This window comes from Archocentrus centrarchus, chromosome 13 (genome assembly GCF_007364275.1).
Source record: "Archocentrus centrarchus isolate MPI-CPG fArcCen1 chromosome 13, fArcCen1, whole genome shotgun sequence".
Lineage (NCBI taxonomy): Eukaryota > Metazoa > Chordata > Actinopteri > Cichliformes > Cichlidae > Archocentrus > Archocentrus centrarchus.
This window is the reverse complement of record NC_044358.1, coordinates 14,072,285-14,095,460: the sequence shown is the minus strand read 5'-3', so window position 1 is coordinate 14,095,460 and position 23,176 is coordinate 14,072,285. Positions and strand designations below refer to the sequence as shown.

The 23,176-nt window shown below is 43.4% G+C and overlaps 1 protein-coding gene across 1 annotated transcript; it reads right to left on the bottom strand.

Moving 5' to 3' along the window:
* Nucleotides 1–4,748: 4,748 nt before the first annotated feature.
* On the bottom strand, nt 4,749–22,590 carry ppp1r13l (protein phosphatase 1, regulatory subunit 13 like). Its single transcript, XM_030743442.1, has 13 exons — nt 22,408–22,590; nt 17,233–17,297; nt 17,007–17,140; nt 16,178–16,736; nt 15,471–15,563; nt 15,286–15,374; nt 14,088–14,430; nt 13,543–14,006; nt 13,273–13,410; nt 12,477–12,610; nt 10,170–10,336; nt 5,855–6,048; nt 4,749–5,750 (listed from the first exon to the last, which is right to left on the bottom strand). The coding sequence occupies exons 2-13, from the start codon at nt 17,267–17,269 to the stop codon at nt 5,715–5,717; spliced, it is 2,388 nt and encodes a 795-aa protein (XP_030599302.1). The 5' UTR covers nt 17,270–17,297; nt 22,408–22,590; the 3' UTR covers nt 4,749–5,714.
* Nucleotides 22,591–23,176: the final 586 nt, after the last annotated feature.

Sequence of the window (23,176 nt, the reverse complement as noted above, 5' to 3'; positions counted from 1 at the left end):
CATGCAGAGAGATTCAGCACACACACACACACACACACACACACACACACACACACACACACACACACACACACACACACACACACACACACACACACACACATTTTCTGAGAGTTTCTGCTGGATTTCGATTACTGTAATGAAATTGTGGGAAGTAATGAAATAAATGCTTAAGTGGCCATTTAAGGGGATTAGATCTGAGGGAGTCTTGATAAAGAAAAAGCTTCAGTTAAGTTACTTTTGTGCGTGTGAGATCATAATGGGGAGGGGTGTGTGTGTGTGTGTGTGTGTGTGTTTGCAGTGGGGGGGGGGGGGGGGGGGGGTTAATACAGAGGTAGAGTGAAATAAGATAAAGAGAGAGAAACATCCAAACAGACCAGATGAGAGACGCAGGGTCAGATAGGAGCCTCGGGTTTCGGGCCTTTTGGCAATTAAAGTGATTAGTATCCTCCTGCTGAGGAGGTGATGGGCATGGGGGTGTTTGGTTAACGGAGCCAGATTAAGAATAGTTGTTGCTCAGACAGTCTGTACAGGACCAAAGGAGGCTGAGGACACCCAGAAGGGACAGATAGGTGCAAAGATTGTTCACATAAAGCGATGACACCCAGAGGATCTGTGTGCATGCTGAAGCAAAGTAAAGTGGGTGAAATGGATGAAAAGAAAACAGAGAAATATAAAATGACAGAGCATTTATAAATATAAGGAACAAACAGAAGCTTCTGTGGAAGCGTTTAAATATTTTTTATTTGTCTCAGATGGTCCTGGAGGATCTGACATTCATGTTCTCCACTGTTTTTCCAGCTCTTCATCCAAACGTAGCACAAAGGTGGTAAGCAGTGATGAGAACTTAACTGACACAACATCTCAGTTTGTTTTTGTCCAGATGTAACAGAATAAATCCCAGTGAATCAATGTGCTCCAGGCTAGTTGGTGATTGTATCTTGACTGATTCCTGATTCTCCTTTCAGCTGGTCCCCTTAGGGGTCACCACAGTGGATCATCTGCCTCCATCTCACCCTGTCCCAGCATCCTCCTCTGTCACACCAGCTCTCTTAATGTCCTCCTTCACTACATCCACGAATCTTCTCTGTGGTCTTCCTTTTTTCCCCTTCCCTGGTAGCTCCATCTTCAACGTCCTTAGTCCAACATATCCGCTCTCCCTCCTCTGCACATCTCCAAACATCTCAGCCTTGTCTCTCTAACTTTGTTTCTAAACCGCTCAACCTGAAGGGTCCCTCTGATGGACTCATTTCTAATCTTGTCCATTTTGGTCACTCCCAGTGAAAATTTTAACATCTTCAGCTCTGCCTTCTCCAACTTCATCTCCTGTCTTTGTGTCAGAGCCACCGTCTCTAAACCATCCATCACAGCAGGTCTCCTTCTCATCCTGTGAACCTTCCCTTTCCCTCTCGCTGCTCTCCTTCTCCTTCTCTGTCCTCATACATGTCCTGCACCACCCTCACATCCTTCTCTGCCACTCCTGACTTCCTCATGCAGTCCCACAGTTCCTCTCTCAGCAGCCTATCATCTGGTTTCTCTGGATCCACAAAGTCACAGTGAAGCTCCTTCTGACCTTCTCCAACTTCTCATCAACACTCTCAAAGCAAACATCTCGTCTGCGGTGCATGAAGCCAACCTGCTGCTCGCTGATCATCTCCCTTCTTAAGCTTCAACAGCTCTCTTCATGGTGTGGCTGATCCACTTTATCCCTCTGCAGTTACTGCAGCTCTGCACATCAGCCTCGGTAACAGTACACTCCATTCCTCAGGAATCTCCTCACTCTCCAGGATTGTGTTAAACAATTTGGTTAAAAGTCCACCGCCCTCTCTCCTGGACCAGCCACCTTTCCACTTGTTACCCTCTTCATAATTACCCTCACTTCCTCCTCACTAGCTCTCTGCACTTCCTGATTCACTGATTAACTTTCTCACTTTCTTCATTCATCAGCTCCTCAAATACTTCTTCCATCGTCTCAACACTTTCTTGACTCGTTAGTACATCTGCAGCTCTTATTAGCTCGATGGCTAAATAATCAATACAAGTCTTTTCTCTGTTTCTACAAATGACAAACACTAACAATGGCTTCATGGGCCAGAATGCATTTCTGCCAGAGTGGTTACACTCAGCAGTGAACTTCTCCAAAGGTCTCCGAGGACCTGATGCATCTGAAAACATTTCCTAACTCATGTTCTTCCAAACAGCTTTGGAGTCAGATCAGTTTTCTCGACTGCAGCTCTTGAAGAGCAATAACTGCACTGGATGACTAGAAGTTTGATATTCACAGGGATGTTAGGCTTTCAGTGCACATCCTGCAGTGCATGTTTGTTGTTGTCGTTGTTTTGTTTTGTTCTTATCCATCCCATTTATGACCCTCTGTGCAGCATTACCACAGGGGACATGTTCATGTGACGTCACGCCAGAAGGGAATTTCTGATCAGGCAGACAGAGGGAGCAGAGGCAGGAGGAGGAGGAGTGAGAACATTGTGCATTTGGCTTGAACCTTGCTGGACCGAGAGCTTAAGTGAAATGGTTCCCCATGGGGGAGAGAAAGAGAAGACTTGGTTGTCTTGTAAAAAAAAATGTGAGAGGGATGGGACAGCTGAGAAAATGCAGGACACAGAGGTAAGAGAGTTGATGGTGAGAAAGGGTTGTTCCTGGTTTGGAGCAAAGGAGATATAGGTTGTTGTAAGAGAGCGTTTTTTACCACTGCAGCCTTTGCTCCTAGCTTGTGCTGACGGACTTGTCGTCCTGAAGGCCTGAATGATTTATTAAAGTGAGGAGTGGCAGAGAAGAGGGCAGCCAGGCGAGCTCTGATTAACTAGGGAGCAAGGGAGGACAAGCACTGCTCTATTATTCATTACTCCACAGGAGCACAAAGTGGGAACACGGATGGATGTGGTCGGGAAAGAATGAAAGAAAAAGAGTGGACATTTTTGCATGGGTCTGTCTGCACACCTCAGAGTCTGAGTGAGAAAGAATGCAGAAATGCAGGCATGTGCATGCATGCAAACAAAACCACACGCCAACAGACACCAACACTGTGTCCCTTTAAGGCACTTTACTGGCTGTCACACATAATATTCACAAAATATGAGGAGACATCAGTGCAGACTCATATTGTTGCTGAATGTAGAGCTGCAGAAGCAAATACAGACTCAGCTGTTTATTGTCTTTAAATAATGAAGCGCAGCGCTTGCTGAGGTCACACTGAAGATACCGAGCTGCCCGAAGTCAGGCAGAACCGATCTCCAGAACACTGACCGAGAAGGGTATCTGATCAATACTTAAAAGGGAAAAACATACAATATTGATACCCTGTGGGCCAACTGTGTATGTGTGTGTGTGTGTGTTGATTTCACAGGGCAGGTGTTGGTTTCTTGGTTGGTTTATAGATCATCTCTGCATTTCTCCTCAAGAACAAAGTTTGCTGCTGTGCTCTGCTACACCTTTTATGTCTCTTCATATAACTCTGGAGTGGTTTCCCCTCAGCTCTGCACTGCAGCCAGCCTGGTGTGGTGGTGTCAGACATGCTGGCTGAGAACTGCCAGCATGTCTGACACCACTATGGGTGGTGGGGGTGTAACTGCACTGCTCTGCCATCAGGCTGCACCACTAACAGGTCATCATGGTTATGATGGGGTGTAAATGAGTTCTGCTGGAAGAGTTACTGTTCATAACTGCAGATTCAGGTCTTTCACGTGAGGTGTGACTGAAGGCCTGTGGTTGTATGAGTCCAAGGAGAACGTTATCAGAAAGCTTCCTGCTCCCACAGTCAGAGAAATGTTTCTACACTTTCAGAGGAGCTATTATTGAACTGACTTTAACAATGATGGGGACTGTTGATTTATGCAGCTTGGTATTTATAAGATATCCGTACCAATTTCAAATGTGTAAAAACACTTGATGATGAAAGTGATTGCGACTCTCCTTCCTCATCCTGCTTATTTCCAGAAACCTTCAGAGTGAGGCAGCAGCTGCATTAATGACATCACCTTTCCTCCTTGACCTCCTCGAGTTGCTGACTTGAATTCAAACAAAAGAAGACATATGAGATGATTTTCCACAGTACAGTATGTTGCTGCTCTTATACCACGGCCCTGTAGCTGAATGGAAGAGATCTATTTCAGTGAAACATCAGGTATTTTGCCACAGGCTGCTGGACATTTCAGTTCACTTAAATCACCTGAATTATTCACCATAAACTCTGCATTAGTTCACCACAGCTACACACCAGTGAGTGAGTAGTGCATCAGCGTATGTCATTATTATCATATTTGTATCATCTGCATAAATTGAAACATTAAAGGGAAACAGCAGTAAGCTGCAAAAATGTGGGCACTAACTGTCCTCGGGGATTCTGATGAAGCGTTGGTGTTAATATCAGTGGGATACAGATAGTCCGCGGATCAAAAGACGCCAATCAGACTTAATTTAAAAAAAAAATGCTCATCATGCATGAAGCTTTTTTGGTAATTACACTCATGCAAAATAGTGCAGCTAATTGATTCATTAAATATCACAGCAGTCCCAGGAGAGCTCTGTGGTATAAAAGAAAAAGAGCAGGAAAATGAACTTCAGATAAGGAGCAAGATGTTTCCCCATGAATGGTACAGAGAGCAGTGATGCTGCACAAACAGCCTTCAATGGTGGGTTGTCATGCAGTACTATTACAATAGTATTACAGTAGTATTTTCGTATTTGCTTGGAAACATGTGCTGTTCAGATGCTCAAATACTTGATGGTACAGCGCCCTCTGTTGGTCAGTACGGCACATTTCAGAATTTTATTTTACGCAGCAAACAAATACAGCTCATGATTTGAGTGAAAATCCAAACAGTGAAGGACTCATCGTCTATTCACGACTTAAACATCTGATCACTGCGTGTGCTGAAGAACTACACACCTAAAGGTTAAATGCACAGAGGTCCCCGCAACAAAGAAAACTGGAAACAACCACTGATAACACACACACACACACGCACACACACACACACACACACACACACACACACACACTTCACTGCCCCAGAAAACACACACTCTTTCAAAAAAGGTAAACTTATATAGTCAGCATAAAAACTGAAGGCAAGAAGAAAATACTGGGGAATTCCTGTTTGGTTAAAAACACTATGGGAAACCTACTACCTCCATCCCTACTGGCAGGAGAACATGACTCCTGAAAGAAATAAAATAAAAATCTCATATATGTCATGAATGTGGTTGTTATTGAGGTTCACTGTATACAGAGAGAATGAATCCTTGAATCCTAACACTAATATCTGAGAAGATATTTGCAAAGACATCTGAGTAATATTTATTATGTAATATTAACACTTCCATACTAACTCCTAACTGCTCGTTTTCCCTGCGATGCTTCTTTGATGGCATCAGTAATGAGATTTTCCTGTGAGTGCAGCATAGAGCTACACTGACCCTGCTGATGTTTGCGGTCTGATTAGTAACCATTCGAGTCAGAACGTCAGCCGAGCAGAACAACATGGAAGATGAGCCCTTTGTAACCAAACCTGCCGAGCTCGGTTATAGAGCTCTGTTTCACATAAATATCCTACAGCACAGTCACTACAAAGAGTTATCCTTGTCAGTACAGCCTTCACTGACAGATCAAAGATGTTTTCCAGCTCTGTGACCTTCTCAGAATCATACAGACTCCTGAGAAGGTTCTCGTTGGTCAGGGCTGATGATCCACAGACTGCTTAACACAGAGACTTTGGCCGAACCTTTGGGAAAAGCTAGAAAAGAAGAAAAAAAATCATGTTTTTGTAAAATGAAGTTGATGAAATCAGCAGATAAGAACTGAACCGATGTTTTCTTTATTCAGTTATTGGTATCTTACCCCAAAGTAGTTGTTGGGAACAAACCCCTCCCTGCCACACAGTGAGGCCCACCACCAGTCTGACCCTTCAGGTTTCTGCAGGATGGTAACCATGTCTCCTTCTTTAAAGCTCAGCTCATCTGCTGCCTGAGCTGGATAGCTCCACAAAGCGTAAAGCACTCCGCTGTTATCCCCTCCCATGGCCTCCTCCATACCTGAAGAAAGACAAGAGGATACATACACTGGTCAGGCACAACATCATGACCACTGACAGGTGAAGAGAATCACACTGATTATCTCTTCACCGTGGCACCTGTTAGTGGGTGGGCTCTATCAGGGAGCAGGTGAACATTTTGTCCTCAGAGTTGATGTTAGAAGCAGGAAAAATGGGCAGCGTGAGATGACCCCCCCTCCCTGAGCCTGGTTCTGCTGGAGGTTTCTTCCTGTTAAAGGGAGTTTTTCCTTCCCACTGTCACCAAGTGCTGCTCATAGGGGGTCATATAGACTGTTGGGTTTTCTCTGTATTATTGTAGGGTCTTTACCCACAATACAAAGCGCCTTGAGGCGACTGTTTGTTGCGATTTGGCGCTATATAAATAAAATTGAATTGAATTGAATTTGAGCAAGTTTGACAAGAACCAAACTGTGATGGTAGATGACCTGGTCAGAGCATCTCCAACACTGCAGCTCCTGTGGGGTGTTAACAACAGGTGCACTAGAGGGGCAACAATGAGACCCCCCCAAACAGGAATGGTTTCACAGGTGGAGGACATTCACAGTTTCCCCTCCTCATCTTTTCTGGTTTTCATTAGTTCTGCATTTGGCTAGGGTCAGGGTCACTGCTGGTAGCATGAGGTCATACCTGGACCCTACAGAGGCTGCACAGGTAGTCCAGCTCCTCCAGGATGGCACATCAATGCGTGCCATTGGCAGAAGGTTTGCTGTGTCTCCCAGCACAGTCTCAGAGCATGGAGGAGACTCCAGGAGACAGACAGTTACTGTAGGAGAGCTGGACAGGAGAAGCTCCTTAACCCATCAGCAGGACCAGGATCTGCTCCTTTGTGCAGGAGGAACAGGATGAGCACTGCAGAGCTACAACATGACCTCCAGCAGCCGCTGGTGTGAATGTCTCTGAGCAAACAATCATGAGGGTGACCTGAGGGCCCAACGTCCTCTAGCAAGTTCAGCCTTAGGGCCCAACCTAACTCACAGCTGTGAAAATCACATCGCTTTTCTTGTGTAATACACCATGCAGTGAAATAGCGGTGGAAAACTTTACATCGAGATGGCAGAGTCACGCCCTTCTGCTGCTTGCATCAGCATGACCAGTTTGGTGGTGGGTAAGTGATGACTGGGGAGGCACATCCATGGAGGGACACAGACCTGTACAGGCGAGGCAACGGCACCCTGACTGCCATCAGGTATCAGGATGAAATCCTTGGACCTGTCAGACCCCACGCTGATGCAGAGGGTCCTGGGTTCCTCTTGGTGCTTCATGTGGTGAGAGTATGCAGGCAGGTCCTGGAGGATGAAGAAATTGATACCACTGACTGGCCCCCACACTCACCTAAATCCAGTAGAACACCTATCAGACATCATGTTTCAGTGCAGTTTCAGTCTGAGGTCCAACCTGGACCAGGAGCTCGATGATGCTCTGGTCCAGATCTGGGAGGAGATCCTCCAGGACACCATCCATCATCTCATTAGGAGCCCTGATGTTCTCAGGCATGCATACAAGCATGTGGGGGCCACACAAACTACTGAGTTCCTGCAATGAACTTTCAGCTAAATGTTCCAGCCTGCCTCTGGAGCTTGAAAAAGGCGACTGGACTTCTTTTTGTTTCTTGAAGACGTTTCACCTCTCATCCGAAAGGCTTCTTCAGTTCTCAACCAAATGGTGGAGAGACCCAGGTATTTAAACCCCTGTGGGCGTAGTCCCATGGAGGTGGTTATGACCCTCTATTGATCATGTGCTTGAACACATGTGCCCAGGTGTGAAGGGGGCGTGGGTCATATTTAATCAGTGGTTTCAGTTGAAACCAATTTAGGACTCCGCTCCATTGTTTCCTGTGGCCTATTGAGGTCACTGGAACAAAGGTGTGAATGGGGGCTGAGACGTCTGGGAAGGGAGCTCAGGACAGCACTGTAAGCGGGGGAAAGTTGGTGACGTAATCCACCTCCTCTGTTCAATGATGGTTGTTCACAGTGGACATAGATGGCTTCTTTCACTCCTCTTTCAAACCATCTGTTTTCCCTGTCCAACATGTGGACATTGGCATCCTCAAAAGAGTGCCCTTTTTCCTTCAGATGCAGATGTACTGCTGAATCTTGTCCTGTCGAGGTGGCTCTTCTATGTTGTGCCATTCGTTTGTGAAGAGGCTGTTTGGTTTCACCAATGTAGAGGTCCGAGCACTCTTCACTGCACTGAACAGCATACACTACATCGCTGATCTTGTGTTTGGCGGGTTTGTCCTTGGGATGAACCAGTTTTTGTCTTAGGGTGTGACTTGGTTTGAAGTATACTGAGATGTCATGCTTGGAGAAAATTCTTCTGAGTTTCTCTGACAAGCCTGCCACATATGGGATGACAATGTTGTTCCTCTTGTCCTTCCCATTCCCATTCCCACACACACATTAAGAAAGCCCTCAAAACATGTGGTTACCCCAACTGGGCCTTCATCAAATCAGCTAAGATGCACAGGAATGAAGGCCAAACACAAACTACAGAGAATGGGAAGGACAAGAGGAACAACATTGTCATCCCATATGTGGCAGGCTTGTCAGAGAAACTCAGAAGAATTTTCTCCAAGCATGACATCTCAGTATACTTCAAACCAAGTCACACCCTAAGACAAAAACTGGTTCATCCCAAGGACAAACCCGCCAAACACAAGATCAGCGATGTAGTGTATGCTGTTCAGTGCAGTGAAGAGTGCTCGGACCTCTACATTGGTGAAACCAAACAGCCTCTTCACAAACGAATGGCACAACATAGAAGAGCCACCTCGACAGGACAAGATTCAGCAGTACATCTGCATCTGAAGGAAAAAGGGCACTCTTTTGAGGATGCCAATGTCCACATTTTGGACAGGGAAAACAGATGGTTTGAAAGAGGAGTGAAAGAAGCCATCTATGTCCACTGTGAACAACCATCATTGAACAGAGGAGGTGGATTACGTCACCAACTTTCCCCCGCTTACAGTGCTGTCCTGAGCTCCCTTCCCAGACGTCTCAGCCCCCATTCACACCTTTGTTCCAGTGACCTCAATAGGCCACAGGAAACAATGGAGCGGAGTCCTAAATTGGTTTCAACTGAAACCACTGATTAAATATGACCCACGCCCCCTTCACACCTGGGCACATGTGTTCAAGCACATGATCAATAGAGGGTCATAACCACCTCCATGGGACTACGCCCACAGGGGTTTAAATACCTGGGTCTCTCCACCATTTGGTTGAGAACTGAAGAAGCCTTTCGGATGAGAGGTGAAACGTCTTCAAGAAACAAAAAGAAGTCCAGTCGCCTTTTTCAAGCTCCAGAGACTACTATGACCTGGATGACTGAGAATCTACACAGACATGTTCCAGCCTGCTGCATCATTTTTCTTTGAATTCAGCCTCTGTAGGCTGATCATTTTTATTTCCATCTCATGATGTGGCTCCTTTCATTCCTCACACGTCCATATCTGTGGAGATGTCCAGCAGGATTTTCCTCCATTGAGATCTGATGTGTTTTCAAAGTGTTCCTTTAATTTTTTGAGCTGTGTGTAAAGACCTGCTGCACCAGAAAGTGGTAGTTTGGAGGGAGAGGTTACTATTTTTGCTTTTGTTGTCATATTAAATAAAGAAATTATAGTTCACTACAGCTTTGAAATCTTCCCTAAAGTGTTCTTACTTTTTATTCTTAAATTAGCATAAAATAAGTAAGTAAAAAAATGCTAAACTTTTTTAAAGCTTGTCATTATAATGTGTCCTATTGTTATGTCCACGTGTAACATGTCAAAAATTAAATGTCACCTTAACAGGGAGGAGAATTTGAACAAAATTTTCTTTTTACATATATATATTTTTTTTAACCATAGTTTATATTGGAGCATACAGTATATACATATTCTGTATGTGTGTGTTAATGACTGAAGCTGAACTGACTACATCAATAGAATAGAATAGAATAGAATGCCTTTATTGTCATTATACAGGATGTACAATGAGATTGGAAACAAATGATCCTTAGGTCAACAGTGCAGTAGATTATATCAGTAGAATATATTATAATTAATTAGTCAATTATGACTAACTTAACAGTTAAAAGTGCAGTTTTCATGTGTTGCCTCACCCCTCAGGAAGCTCTCACAGTCCTCATATCCAGCAGTGTAAGGGTCACACTTCTGGGAGGCGGTAGCTCGGTCTCGTTCTGTAATGGCCATGACAGCAGCTCCATTCCTTACCAAAAACTCACAGAGAGGACGGTCATTACAAGAGGCTGCACAATGAAGCGGAGTCCTGTGGGCCACACAAAGAGCTGTCAGTAAATATAGCCAAATACACCCTCTTTCAGCTGTGAGGTTTTGTGTATCAGGAAATAATAATATATATAAAAAAAAAAAAAACAAAGAAATCATCTGGTCACCCTACAATAATACAGAGAAAACCCAACAATCATAACGATCTCCTATGAGCAGCACTTGGTGACAGTGGGAAGGAAAAAACCAGAACCAGGCTCAGGGAGGGGCAGTCATCTGCTGGGACCGGTTGGGGGTGAGGAGGTAATGACACATTATGACACATTACACTGTGTCATTATTTATTTAATAAGAACAAAATCAAAATGCAGAAGAGAAAAAGATTACATGAACATGATTCAGTAGCTTGCAGCACCACCTTCAACAGCAATAACTTGAAGTAACTATTTTCTGTATGACTTTATTAGGCTCTCACTTCATTATGGTCCACTCTTTTTTTACAATGCTGCTTCAGTTCATTGAGGTTTGCGGGCATTTGTGTATGCACGGCTCTCTGAAGGTCCTGCTACAGCAGTACAGTTGGGTTGAGGTCTGGACTTTTCTTTTTCAGCTGTTGTAGATTTGCTTCTGTGTTTGTGATCATTGTCCTGTTGCATGATCCAATTAATCAAGCTTTAGCTATCATACAGATGGCCTCATATTTGACTCTAGACTACTTGGTATACAAAGGCGTTCATGGTCAATTCAATGACTACAATGTGCACAGGCCCTGTAGCTGCAAAACCAGCCCAAGTCTGTGCATTATGAACAAACATCTCCACATCTGATATTGGCCCTCATTTATTGATATGTGCAGGGAAACGTTCTTACCCTGCACAGACAACAAATGCATACACAAATTTAAAAAAAGTGCACACTGGTCGATTTTGTTCTTAGCACCATGTTAGTAAATCAGAATCTGCAATCTGCATATAATCTGCATACTGCCCCACCCCCATTCCTCTCTCTATAAGGAAGCACATTTACCTCCATAAAGTGGAGAAAGTGGTCACAAGAGAGAAGCCTGCACCTCTGAGACCAGAAAGCAGGAGAAAGTCTGACTGAAAAAACTGAAACAACTGTGTCCAAAGAGGAAGCCAGAAATGTTGCACCTTTCCAAAGTGTTTCCAAAGTGGTGACGGTTTAAAAGGAAAAGGTGAGGCTCGTGCTGAAATAATGGAGGTTTTGAACTTCACTCGTTCTGAGACACTCACCGTGGCTCAAGTTAAAAAAAAAAAGATCAAAACAAACCCAAACACAACAAAACAACTAAAAAAGTTTGGGCAGTAAATGTTGATGTGATTCATTTTAGCTTTTATTTATTTAATCATAATTCTGAGCATTTTGTGGCTTATGGTGTTTTGGTAAACTATAAATAATGACCAAAAGGCAATAATAATAATAATAATAATAGAAGTAGTATTCATTATAAAGATTGTGTTTGAATTTCCTATGACAGCATCAGGTACGTGTGTTTGTGTGTTTGTCCTGTTATTTTCAGAGAGACGAGACTTCCAAACAAGCCACACTGATTCCGTCTTTTTCCATTTAATATTTAACACGCTAACTGGAGCTGTGGAGTCTGACATGGAGCTCTTGGATTTTTCACAATTTCTCTGAGCATTTCACAGGGGTGGGACGTCCACTCCAGAGGAGACTGGCAGCTGTCTTAAATATAATATTTCCCACTTGTGAATAATCTTTGTAAATGGCTTTATAACCTTTCCCAGATGGACAGACAGCAACGATTGCTTCTTTAAGATCATTGGTAAGCAGGGTGGGCTTGCACACACACCTGCAACCTACCAAAACCTCTGCCTTTATAGAGATGATCACACTTGCTAATAATAATCAGTAATCAAGTGTGTTTGAAGTATCTCCTGATACTCATGTCCTGATATGGAAAACCTTAGAAGTGAAAGAGGGTGTGCTTTTGCACATGACTGTACATGCAGGGCGCAGCGCTGTGCTCTAAAAATGTCAAAGGCAACATTAACAGTGCCAGAAGCAAAATTCTCAGCTTGGCAAACAGAATCTGTTACATATGTTACATGAGACGGTTATGCAAATTCACAGGAGGGAACTCTAACAGGAGGTGAGACAGAGAAGGTACGTACATAAAATAGTAAATAAATATTTACCAGCCATGGCTGTCAGGCGCACTGACATTAACTCCAATGCGAACCAGGAAATCCACCACATCATGATGTCTAAAGCAGACAGCATTGTGAAGGGCAGTGATGCCTTCCTCATTCGGTTGGCTGGGGTCACTCATCTGTAGATTTGTCAGATAAAGAAAGTGGAATCCTAAACAAAAATGTTTTTCTGCATCTATTATAACCAATTTATCCACCATGACTGTCAGCGTTTTGTTCAGCGAGCCTGTAACACCCCCCCAACCTCTAAAATAGAAGCTGTTGTGCTGACTCGAAGGTTCAGAGAGGAGCTGAACAATGGGATGCACACTCAGCATACCTTCCTCCAAAACTAAGTTAAACATAACATATTTTTCAGTCCTCCTTAATGTCTAAATCCAGAAGTGGAGCAGGAAGTCCTGTAAACCTCATTCATGGAGGCTGCTGACGTGAGTAAAGAAGTGCAAAACAACTCAAGTTTACACCAAACTAAAAGGCAGATGCAAACTTTGTTTTTACTTTGATTTAATGTGTGAATATAAACAATATTAATCTGTTAAGTTAATGTTGTGCTTGATTTTATGCAACTATTGCTGGCAGTCCTCAGGAATCAGGCAAACGTCTTTAAATACACCCAACCCTTGTTGGCTGCATAGTTTATGATGTGGGTAAATGTATCAAAGTTATATAAGATTTTAAATACTGGTGCTGTGGTTTTAGTATTTTAGTGTACTGCTACCATCACTAGGATGTAGTAGTAGATTTAGTTGCAGAACAGTAGTATAGTAGCTAGTACACAGACCTCCTGGACAGCTCTCTGCACCGCCTCCAGATCTCCGGCTAAAGCTCCATCCAGCAGAAGCACCAGCGGGCTGAGCCGAGCTCGTCTTCCAGTGTTTTTGCGATCCCGGTTGGGCCGCCGTAAAATCGAACGGTAGTTCTGAAGGAAAAACATAAACCAGCTTGTATGAAGTGAAACACTTGGCTGCAGGAGATGGTCCTCCACCTGCTAAAACATTAGAGGCTGCTGTTATAACTGTTATATTCATGGTAATTGTTGCTGAATGCTTACTTTGTCTTGGGAAGCTGCTGTGGATGTAGGAGGTACAGGTAACGGGGCAGGAGGCAAAGCGCTTTCCTCCCCGTCTGATGACCCACTGCTCTCACTCCCTTTGTCCACCTTCTGAGAATAGTCCTTCTTGCGAAAGAGCTTGTTGATAAGATGCTTGTACTGGTTCGGTTGGTAATTCAAGGGCTTCTTTAGGGGCTTTGAAAGGTTCACAGAACCCCGTCTCTTAAGGGCTCGGGGGATTTCTGCCCTGATGGCAAGCACGTCTTCTATGTTAGGGATCGCCTGGCTTTGGGCCTGGGCCCCAGGGGCCACCACTGGTTGTAGCCTGGTGGGGCTCAGTGGCCGAGGAGGATCCTGAATGGTGCCCTCGCCCTCCACGCTACCCTCAGACACGGCAGCGTTCTCCAACTTCACAGGGTTATAGAGCTGCTCCAACTCTGCATCTATATCCCCTGGGTTCAGCACTGTAAACGTGGATAAAAAAGCCCATTTTTAGCACAAAGATCCACAGAGATTAGTGTGAAGGTGTCTGTAAATGTGTTTACCATCACTGTACAGAGCTGGCTGCCACAGCTCAGGCGGCTGCAGCTGTGGCTGAAGCACAGGCTGGTGGATGGGTACGGTGGGCTGGTAAGGTGACATGTCACTTTCTCCACCAAAGCCTCTGGGTTGGGGAATTGACATTGCTCCCCAGTAAGGGTTTTGAAGGCGCATGATGACAGAGAGAGGGATGGGTTTATGCTGGTGGGACTGAGTAGAAATGGGAGGAATTGAAATGCGAGAGATGGGATGAGACTGGTAAGGGGAGTGGGCTTGCAATGGTGGTACTGATATACGTGCATTACGGGGGAGGGAACCACTGGAAAACTGGGGAGCAGAGTAACGATCCTGGAAAAGACATGAAAAACATTTCAGACAGCGTTCGATGGAGGGAGCAAGAATTATCACTCCAATTGGATTTTATAGCATTCAGATTTTAACGGTGTCAACAATCCAGTAATATGGTGTTCACTGTGCATCCTGCAGGATTCTGTTTCATTAAACCGAACATTTTTCTGTCAGAGAGAACGACAAAATCAGGATAATCAGGAAAGGCGTTTAAGGGTCTGATCACTTATCTGTGAAAAACCAGCAAACACTCGCCCACAGTTTTGTTCTTCTGAGGTTCTGAGCTGGCCTCTGGGTTATAGTGTGTCATAGTTACTGTTCCTCTTGTGTTCCTGTGTCTGTTTTGTCCCTCTGTGTTATCGTGCTTCGTCTCAGTGTTGTATCATGTTTGGTCTCTTCCTGTTTTATTTTGACAGTTTCCTGTTCCCTGTGCGTTCAATTTTGTTTCCCCTGTCTCGTTAGTGTCCTTCCCAGCTGTTTCCTCGTGTCTCATTACCACACGTTCGTGTGTGTGTGTGTGTGTGTGTGTGTGTGTGTGTGTGTGTGTGTGTGTGTGTGTGTGTGTGTGTGTGTGTGTGTCGTGTTTCCCTAAAGCTGAAGTTGTCCCTTCAGGTGTTTTTGTACTGTGGACTTTTCCTACTCTGGATGGGGATTTAGTACTTTTGTATTTTGTGTGTTTGAACGTTGTAAGAGCCTCCAGCTCCGTTCTCATGTGTCCTGCACTGAGGTCCAGCCTGACAGATGCTGGATATCTGAAGTTTCTCAGGGACTCTGGAAGCAGATTTCTTGGGAACTAAAGTTTCTGAGATGCATAAAAGCCATACAAACAAGTCTCATCCAGTATCACCAGTTCACCTTTCTGGCACTTGCAGCTGAAGGAGGGCCATCGAGGTTGGATTCTCTCCAGTTGCTATTTGGCACAATTGGCCGCAGCCAATCTGTTTCTGCAGGAGGAAGAAAAAAGAAAAAAGCAAACAAATAATTTAGAGTACTGAGGCTTGTTCACAAATTCACTTACAAAGTATCATAAATCCACCAACTGTCATAGGTGTTGTGAGGCTTCCTTTCATAAGACATGTCCAGATCTGTCTCGTTCCACTTGCCGGGGCTCTTTTGCCGTTGCGCAGCCTCGTCTGATATAGAGCGATAAAATGTGAGCAAAGGAAAGACAGCAGAGAAAGTAAGCTCGAAGGTTCGTGTTTTTCTAACATGGGTTATCTTTATTAGTTTATTCATTTGTTTTATGTAACTGAAAGAGCAACAAAGTATTTTTAGAGGGTTTTTTCCTATAATGTTCAGAAGGTGAGGGTACTTAATTATCTATGACAGATTTGACTATTATATACCAGTATCAATATATCAATCAGTCAGTAATACTGTTGTTGTCAAGGTCCTGTTACACTCACAGTCACCTAATAGTTGTGCGTTTATTAGCCTTATGGGGCACACTGCTGACTGCACTCATAAGTTACATGAATATCATGTTTAGTAAAGGAACGTTGATCAGTTCAGCAGTCGTGTGTTCACAGAATTACTCACACTGTTTCAGTGCCCCCCCCCCACTTTAATCCTGGTAATATTTTAATTATTACATCTGAAATCCAGCACTTCTGTGCCGAGGTCATTTTATTTTTAGTGTGATAATCTGTTAGTAGGTCCTCACCTAGTTTCTTTTAGGCTACAAAGGGAATAACAAAATCTATCCCATGATAATTAAGTTTAAATATCTTTAAATGAAAATTTCTACCTTGTTGCCTGGAAGTGCTGAAGTTTCGAGGAAGCGTGCTGGCCGTCGGATGATTGAAAGCCAGCGGAGAAGGGCTTCTGTCCGGTCGAGGTGACCTGCGGCCCATCTGGCTGTTGTCATAAGGGCTGAGCAGGTTGATGGGGGTCTGGACTGAAGCAGATGGGTCCAAAGCAATAGCCACGGGGGGGTTCGGGGCAGAGCTTCTATCCATGGAGCCAATGGAGCCTCGTGGGCTCCTGTCATAACGAGGTAAAGTGTTATGCTTCGGGATTTGAGTTAAATGGCTGTAACTTTGCGGTTTGATGTCAGATCCGACTCGGTGTGGAGCGTGGGCGCTTCTTTGGAGCTTTGGGGAGGACGACGGGCTGGCAGAGAAAACGGGGGACGATCTCGCATTATTATTGCTGGAGCTGACAGACACAGTGGGATGGAAAGATGTTGAGCTTGAAGAGAAAGTTGAAGAACTGGAGGAGCCGTTGCTGCTGCCACCTGAGGCCTGCTTAGTGGTGCTGGAAAACCAGGTGGACTGAGGCTGCTCTCTGGAGATACTGGAAATGGCCTGCAGGAAAAATGAATCTGTTATATAAGAATATTACAAAGAATGTGCTTAACAAAAAGATTGTTTTATTTTAACACAAACAAATTAACATATTAAAAAACAGCTGATTGGGGCGTGCTTGAGGTTTCCTCTCATGTTACAGTCTTACAGAAACATCACTGTAAGCAGTACTGTGTGTGTGTGTGTGTGTGTGTGTGTGTGTGTGTGTGTGTGTGTGTGTGTGTGTGTGTGTGTGTGTGTGTGTGTGTGTGTGTGTGTGTGTGTGTGTACCTGTGACTCAGACTTGTTGGTGGTGGTGGTGGAGGAGGAGGAGGAGGAGGCCTCCTTCAGCAAAGAGTCAAACTCTTTGGATAGCTCGTCTGCTGTAGCCAGTGATGCACTCAGGTCATCGTTCATGGCCTGGACTGAATATAAACCACAATCAGCAGATATGAGTCCCACATACACAAACATACAAAGAGCCAAGAGGCCAAATTAAACATGAGTGCAAACTCACACAGCATGTTGCTCCCAAAGCTCGTCTGAGAACTCATGACTCATGAGATATCAACATGAAGCCACCTGTTAGGAGAACAATTCACAACTCCGTTAGCCAAAAGTGTTTTACCATCTTGTGAGAAGAATCTTTTTTTTTTTAATCTTCTTGCTAATAATGAAACACAGCAAAGATTGCACAAACAGACTCGCTCAGACTTCACACTCGTTACTCTGCTCAGCCCCTCCCTTTCTCCTCAGCTGCAGGCTTCCAGCTTTCTTAGCACCTTCAGGCGATTTCCAGATAAGCTGAATGCCTGCCGTGTCTAAACAAGCCACAATTTCCTGATTACCAAAAGTGCAGAAACAAAAACATGTCCCTGTGTGATTGCAGACATACAGTGTGACACTAAAAGCATTTGAGCTCCTTTTAGGCGGCCCGGTTCCAGCGGCCTGCCTCACTTGTTGACTCCGATATGTTACCTGAGATCCCAGGTGTTCAAGCCAAACATCACTGATGACTTATGTTTGAAGGCCAGTTTCAGACAGACAGGAGCAGCACAGCTTCAAGCGTGTGACAAATTATAATGATATTGATGCTCCAGCGCCAACCTGTAAAGCCAATGACATGCTGCAAAATAATAACTACCTAAAACATCTGCATGGAAGCCTTTTAATTTCTTTTAGATCTGAAACTTCTGTAACAATAAAAAACTGAAAACTGTTGCATTCTGTCAATAAACCTAAAATGTAAACTGTATTTTCAGCCTTTAAGAACTGTGAATATTGTTCATGTACTAGAAATATTATGAAGACTCATCAGTTCATGAAAGAAAGTCTAAGTCATGACAAAAGCTCATTAAAGCCATAAAATGTAAACCTCAAATTATATTTATGATGCAAACTGGGCTCCTGCCATTAAATCGCATTTATATTTAAGTTTATTGAAGCATTCAAAGATAATTTTCTCCTATTTACAATTTTGTGTTTAACAAGTGTTAATCTTATTATGTAAAGGGGATAAGGCTCCCTGCAAGCCTCACCTGATGCTGCAGAGATGACTGACTCACAAATGCATCGTGTAATAATTTCTTATAATAATGTTCTTTGTGTAGTTAGCCAACAATGTTCCATGTGTGTGAGGAGATGTGACCTGAGCCAGTATAAAGGTGCACTTTGGTGTTACTAAAGAACATTCACATTACACTCCTCAACGAGCTTTGTGCTCTTTCACCTGTACTTCAACAAACCTGTTTCTGTTCCACCTGGACAGAAAAGTGAAGCCAAACTGAAGGAAGGTGTTTTTGTTGGTGCTGAAATCCATGAACTGAAGCAGGTCTGCAGTCACCGAGCAGAGAATTATGCTGAAAGAGTGCCAGCATGTCGTAAGGAAAGATTTCATCAAGATATAAAAGTGATTGAAAACTGATATCAGGGAACATTTGATTCGGGCATGCTGGGGGACTGCTGTTGATTCTTGCAGAGAAGTGCAGATGTGTGGTACATGTGCTGACCTCGTTTTATTTGCGCTAAATAAACAGAAATAAGCTTTAGAGGATCTCTGCTTTGTTTTCAGGGTAAACTGCTGGGAATCTGTTTCATGGTGTTGATATATTGATATTCTAGGAGCATCAAACTGTCAGTGATGTCAAAAACCTACAAGAGTAATGAAACCACAGTCTGCCCTGCAGCGGTGCAACATAGTCTGTAAACTCACAGTGCTGCAAACCACCCAGATTTGCCTGCACTGTCCTGTATCCAGCTTACTGCAACATAATGGGAAAAAAGCCAAACAACAACAACCAAAGAAGCCGTGTCAAATTTGTTGATACAGTCGTTTCACTTTCCCTCAGATGCTGCTTTGATCTGTGATAAGCTAGTCACAGATTTTACTGGTTCCTTTAAACCACTTTGATTTCAGCTGGACACGAAGAGAAGCAACAGACTGCAGCGCTGTTTCATCGCGCTGTCACATCTCAGTCAGGCCTGGGAGCAGGCTCACATTCCTCACTGCTCCTCCCAGTGAGACATTCACCTCTCACACACACACACACACACACACACACACACACACACACACACACACACACACACACACACACACACACACACTTATCTCTGTCAAGAGCAGCTCACACAGAACAAGATTACACTCTCACTGACTCACAAAGGTCAGGTCGATCACTCCTTCTCTGAACCCATGAACACCCCACCCCACCCTTCCCTTCCTCAGAAACTCTTCTGCGTGACATTTGGCACTGTTGCCATTTTCTCTCAGTTGTGACAGTTTTTGCCTGTTGGTGTTACTGTTACACTGTCACTGCACCAGAACAGCATCACAATGAGATTTTTACTTCATTTATTTGTAGATGCATGTAAGAAATTAATCTTTTTTATGTAATTATGAGACTGACTTTTCTGATCACTTCAATTTATTGTAAACTAATAAAGCTATAGAAGCTAATGCCAGTACATTTTCCCTCGCTCCTCTCTGCTTTTATTTTGGGTTCGATCATCTTCTATTACAGGTTTGTTAAGTTGACGTTTAGCGTCTGCTCTTGTTTGTGTCTTTGAGCTTATCAGGTTGTTATTTTGAGGTCATCGCTTTCATTCACTTCCCCTTGTTTGTTTTTAAAATCACAATAGCTTCTGCTCTTAATTTGCATCTTTTCTTCCTTTTTCTCATCAGTTGTATCTTATGCAAATATAGTAACCTAAACAAAACCACGCAAATCTACGCAACTCTTGGAACAAAGAAAGTTTCTACAAGTAAGGACAGAGATTTATAAATTAGTCTGTCGTCTTTAATTATGACATACAGCATCACTCGAGGCGATTATTGCACCATTAGGAAACACAAGCATATGTAAATATAGAAGCATCTGGAAGTTTAAAGTAGACTGACAGCATGTGGCCACTGCAGCGGTGCTGTCCTCTATTTCTGGCTCTCTGTTACGGTTAGTTTCCTGGAAAGGCTCAGTTTGAGTTTCTGTTCCTTCCAGTGCTTAGAACACAATGCAGTACGAAACAGCAACAAGCAGCTCTGAAACCAAGATGAATGAGACAGGAACCAAAAAAGCTACCGGCTGCTTCTGCAGCAAAATGTTAACTTCTGTAAAACGACAGAAGAGAAACTATGAGAAGTACAGTGAAAATACAGAGATTAAAGACAATAATCATTAGCTTTGTAAAATGTTTGGGTGTGTCTGACCAAGACTAGAAGCAGTCGCTCCCTCCTCCCGCTCCTTTCATGTTCTTCACTAGAAATTCAAGATTACATGTTTAATTCTCTATGTTCATCCTAACTACACATTTCCATCTAGGCAATAATTTCCTCCCTGTCCTGTTTCACAATTGTCGGTCCCTCCTTCATATCCTTCCTCCAGAGCTTTGGCTTTATGTTAGCAGAAAACTGGAAGATAAAGATACACAACTCCTCTTTTTTTTGTTTTCCTCGTGGAGTCCTAAAACCACGTCTATGTCATCATGCACCCCCCACCTGCTCGACAGGACTTCTCTGTCAGGCTCTGGGGAAAATAAAGCTTTTTTAAAAGCTCTTACATGGTTAGGTTTTAAATCCCGAGAGTCCAAAGTCCAACACTAGGAAAACATCCAGTCTAATGTTTACACGGCCTCGTCTCCATTTCATGAAGGAACAGTGCTTGAAAGCGTGGTGAGAATGAGGCCGAGGGTAACGATGCAAACACATGTGGGCGGTGCTGCGTAATTACTGTGAAAATAAAAAGGAATCTGTGTCACACATTCCTGAAAACATCACACTCTGATAAGCTTTATCATCAGTATCACTGCATCAACAGCACATAAGCAGCTTATTGATCAACCTGCTATCAAGTAATACACTGTGATGACTTATTGCTTAAACATGGCATCTACTTTGACAACAGTGAGTGTGTAGGTTAGAAAAACCCCACCCAAACTACTTTCTTACACCTGGACTGCTAACCTAGTTAGTCACTGAAAGCCAAACCTACATAATTACACAAACAAGTGTGCACACTTAGATGCTCTATTCGTGACAGCAACTGTCATTTCCAAACAATACATGACTATTAATCTTCTCAAGCTTGGGATGACAGCCAGTCACTGCAGACACACGAGCGCATAAACTATGTATATACCTGAGATAGTCTGAGGTGATGATTACTAATCCAGAAAAACAGCATACCTTTTCTTTCTTTTGTTGGCCGCTTTCTTTGGGCACAGCCTCATGGCTCTGTGTGAGTGAGCCTCTTCACTTCTACAGTAACACTGTTCTCCACAGCATGTGATGCAGGAATCTCTCAGTGCTGTGCCACATGACAGACATTTCTGGCAAGTTACAAGCCAGATCCATCCGTCTGCTGCCTGCTGCGTAAACGCTCAAGCAAAGCAAAGTCATTACCGAGAAGAAAGTGTCAGCTGGTATGTGTGTCCATGCATGGATCTGTCCACAAGGTCAAATTGTAGGAATTCTGTTGGGTTTTAAGCATTAGTTTGGCATCAGATTACAGCAAGTGGAGCACACAATGCAGCCGAGCCGGTTTGACAAATAAATGCTGGAAAAATGCCATGTCAGTCCTGTTCTAACAGGACGGAGGTTTTGCACAGATCTGTTAAGTTTAGCCAAAAAATGGCCACATTTGAATTTCTGAAGGGAAACTGATTGAAACCGTACCTGTGCAAACACCAAAAATCTGAATTAATTTTCTGCTTCTAGTAACACTAAAAATAACCATTATTATTCTTCATCCATGACAGGTCCCAGTATAGTACCAACCAAGAATAATGCACAGAAACCATTAGAAAAATACCAGAACAAATACTTGAATAAAACCACAAAACGGCTACAGATAACTGTGAATACGTGCTGCACTGGCTGCACATGAACGTCCAGCCAGCAGCTGGCTTTGTGCACTTTTTTCTTTGTGGTTTTGGACGGAGGGGCATGCCAGGCGCGGGTGGTAACATCTGATTTTCATTAAAGAACAAGCTCCTCCTCGCATACAAGAAACCTCACAATGAACAAGAAAAAAATCTCCGAAAACAGACAAGTTATTAAAAGAGTTTTCACAATTTCAGCTGAGCTGCGATCAGACGGCCAATCATACAATACAGACGTGATCTTATCACGCAACTTAAAGTATTGACCCATGAAGACGAGCGAGCCTGCGTTATGGGACGGATTAAAAGTTCGTACCTCAAGAATCGGAGCTTTTCCTTTCTGTCCTGAAGTCGAGGGGTAAACCGCGCTGCGCTCAAAGCTTCTCGTCTTCCTGAAGTCGGGATCAGCCTGAGTCTCTGTCCTGTGGCGGCGGCTCCAGACATTTAGTCATAGCTGCGTGTGGAGTTGAGTTATTCTGGCTGAGAGTCCAGCCCCTCGGATTTCTCCACTGCTGTAACCCGAGCCAGGTGTTTCTGCCACAGCTGCTCCAGGTGAAGTCGCGAGGGAGGCGTTGCATAATTTTTCCTTTTTTTTTTTAAGGTTTTTGACGGCTTTTTGTGTACGTCCTCACTTTGGTATGGAAACATTTATATGAAGTTATTGTGTGAAATATGTAGGCTGCATATATATTATACACCACATGCATAAATAATGAAATATTAAATGATTTTTTTTTTAATTAAAAATTAGTTTGGCCTATATCGCATTTAATAAAATATAATTTCAGATACAGCAGCGCCTCTCATTTTAAGGAGAACCTCTAAAATAATAGCTTACTGTATAATGCCTGTGCAGTGTGGAAATGACGTGACATGCAGCAATGAAATATGAAACTATGCTTAATAACTGTTTTTAATTAAATTGATTTACTTATTTACATATTTAAATAATTTTGAAGAGCAAATTGACGTCAAACACTAGTAACAGTACCAGATGGGAACAGATGGTACGTTTATCAATATGTCAGTTCTAGTATTATATAATGGCAGCAAAATAATCAAACAAACAACAACAACAAATAAAT

Excerpts from the sequence above, each read along its gene's own strand:
- ppp1r13l (XM_030743442.1), bottom strand. The coding sequence starts at position 17,269 with ATGAGTTCTCAGACGAGCTTTGGGAGCAACATGCTGT. Across the intron at positions 14,431-15,285 it reads CAGCTGCAAGTGCCAGAAAG|GATCGTTACTCTGCTCCCCA; the intron begins GTGAACTGGTGA and ends TGTCTTTTCCAG. Across the intron at positions 10,337-12,476 it reads GCGCCTGACAGCCATGGCTG|GACTCCGCTTCATTGTGCAG; the intron begins GTAAATATTTAT and ends TGTGGCCCACAG.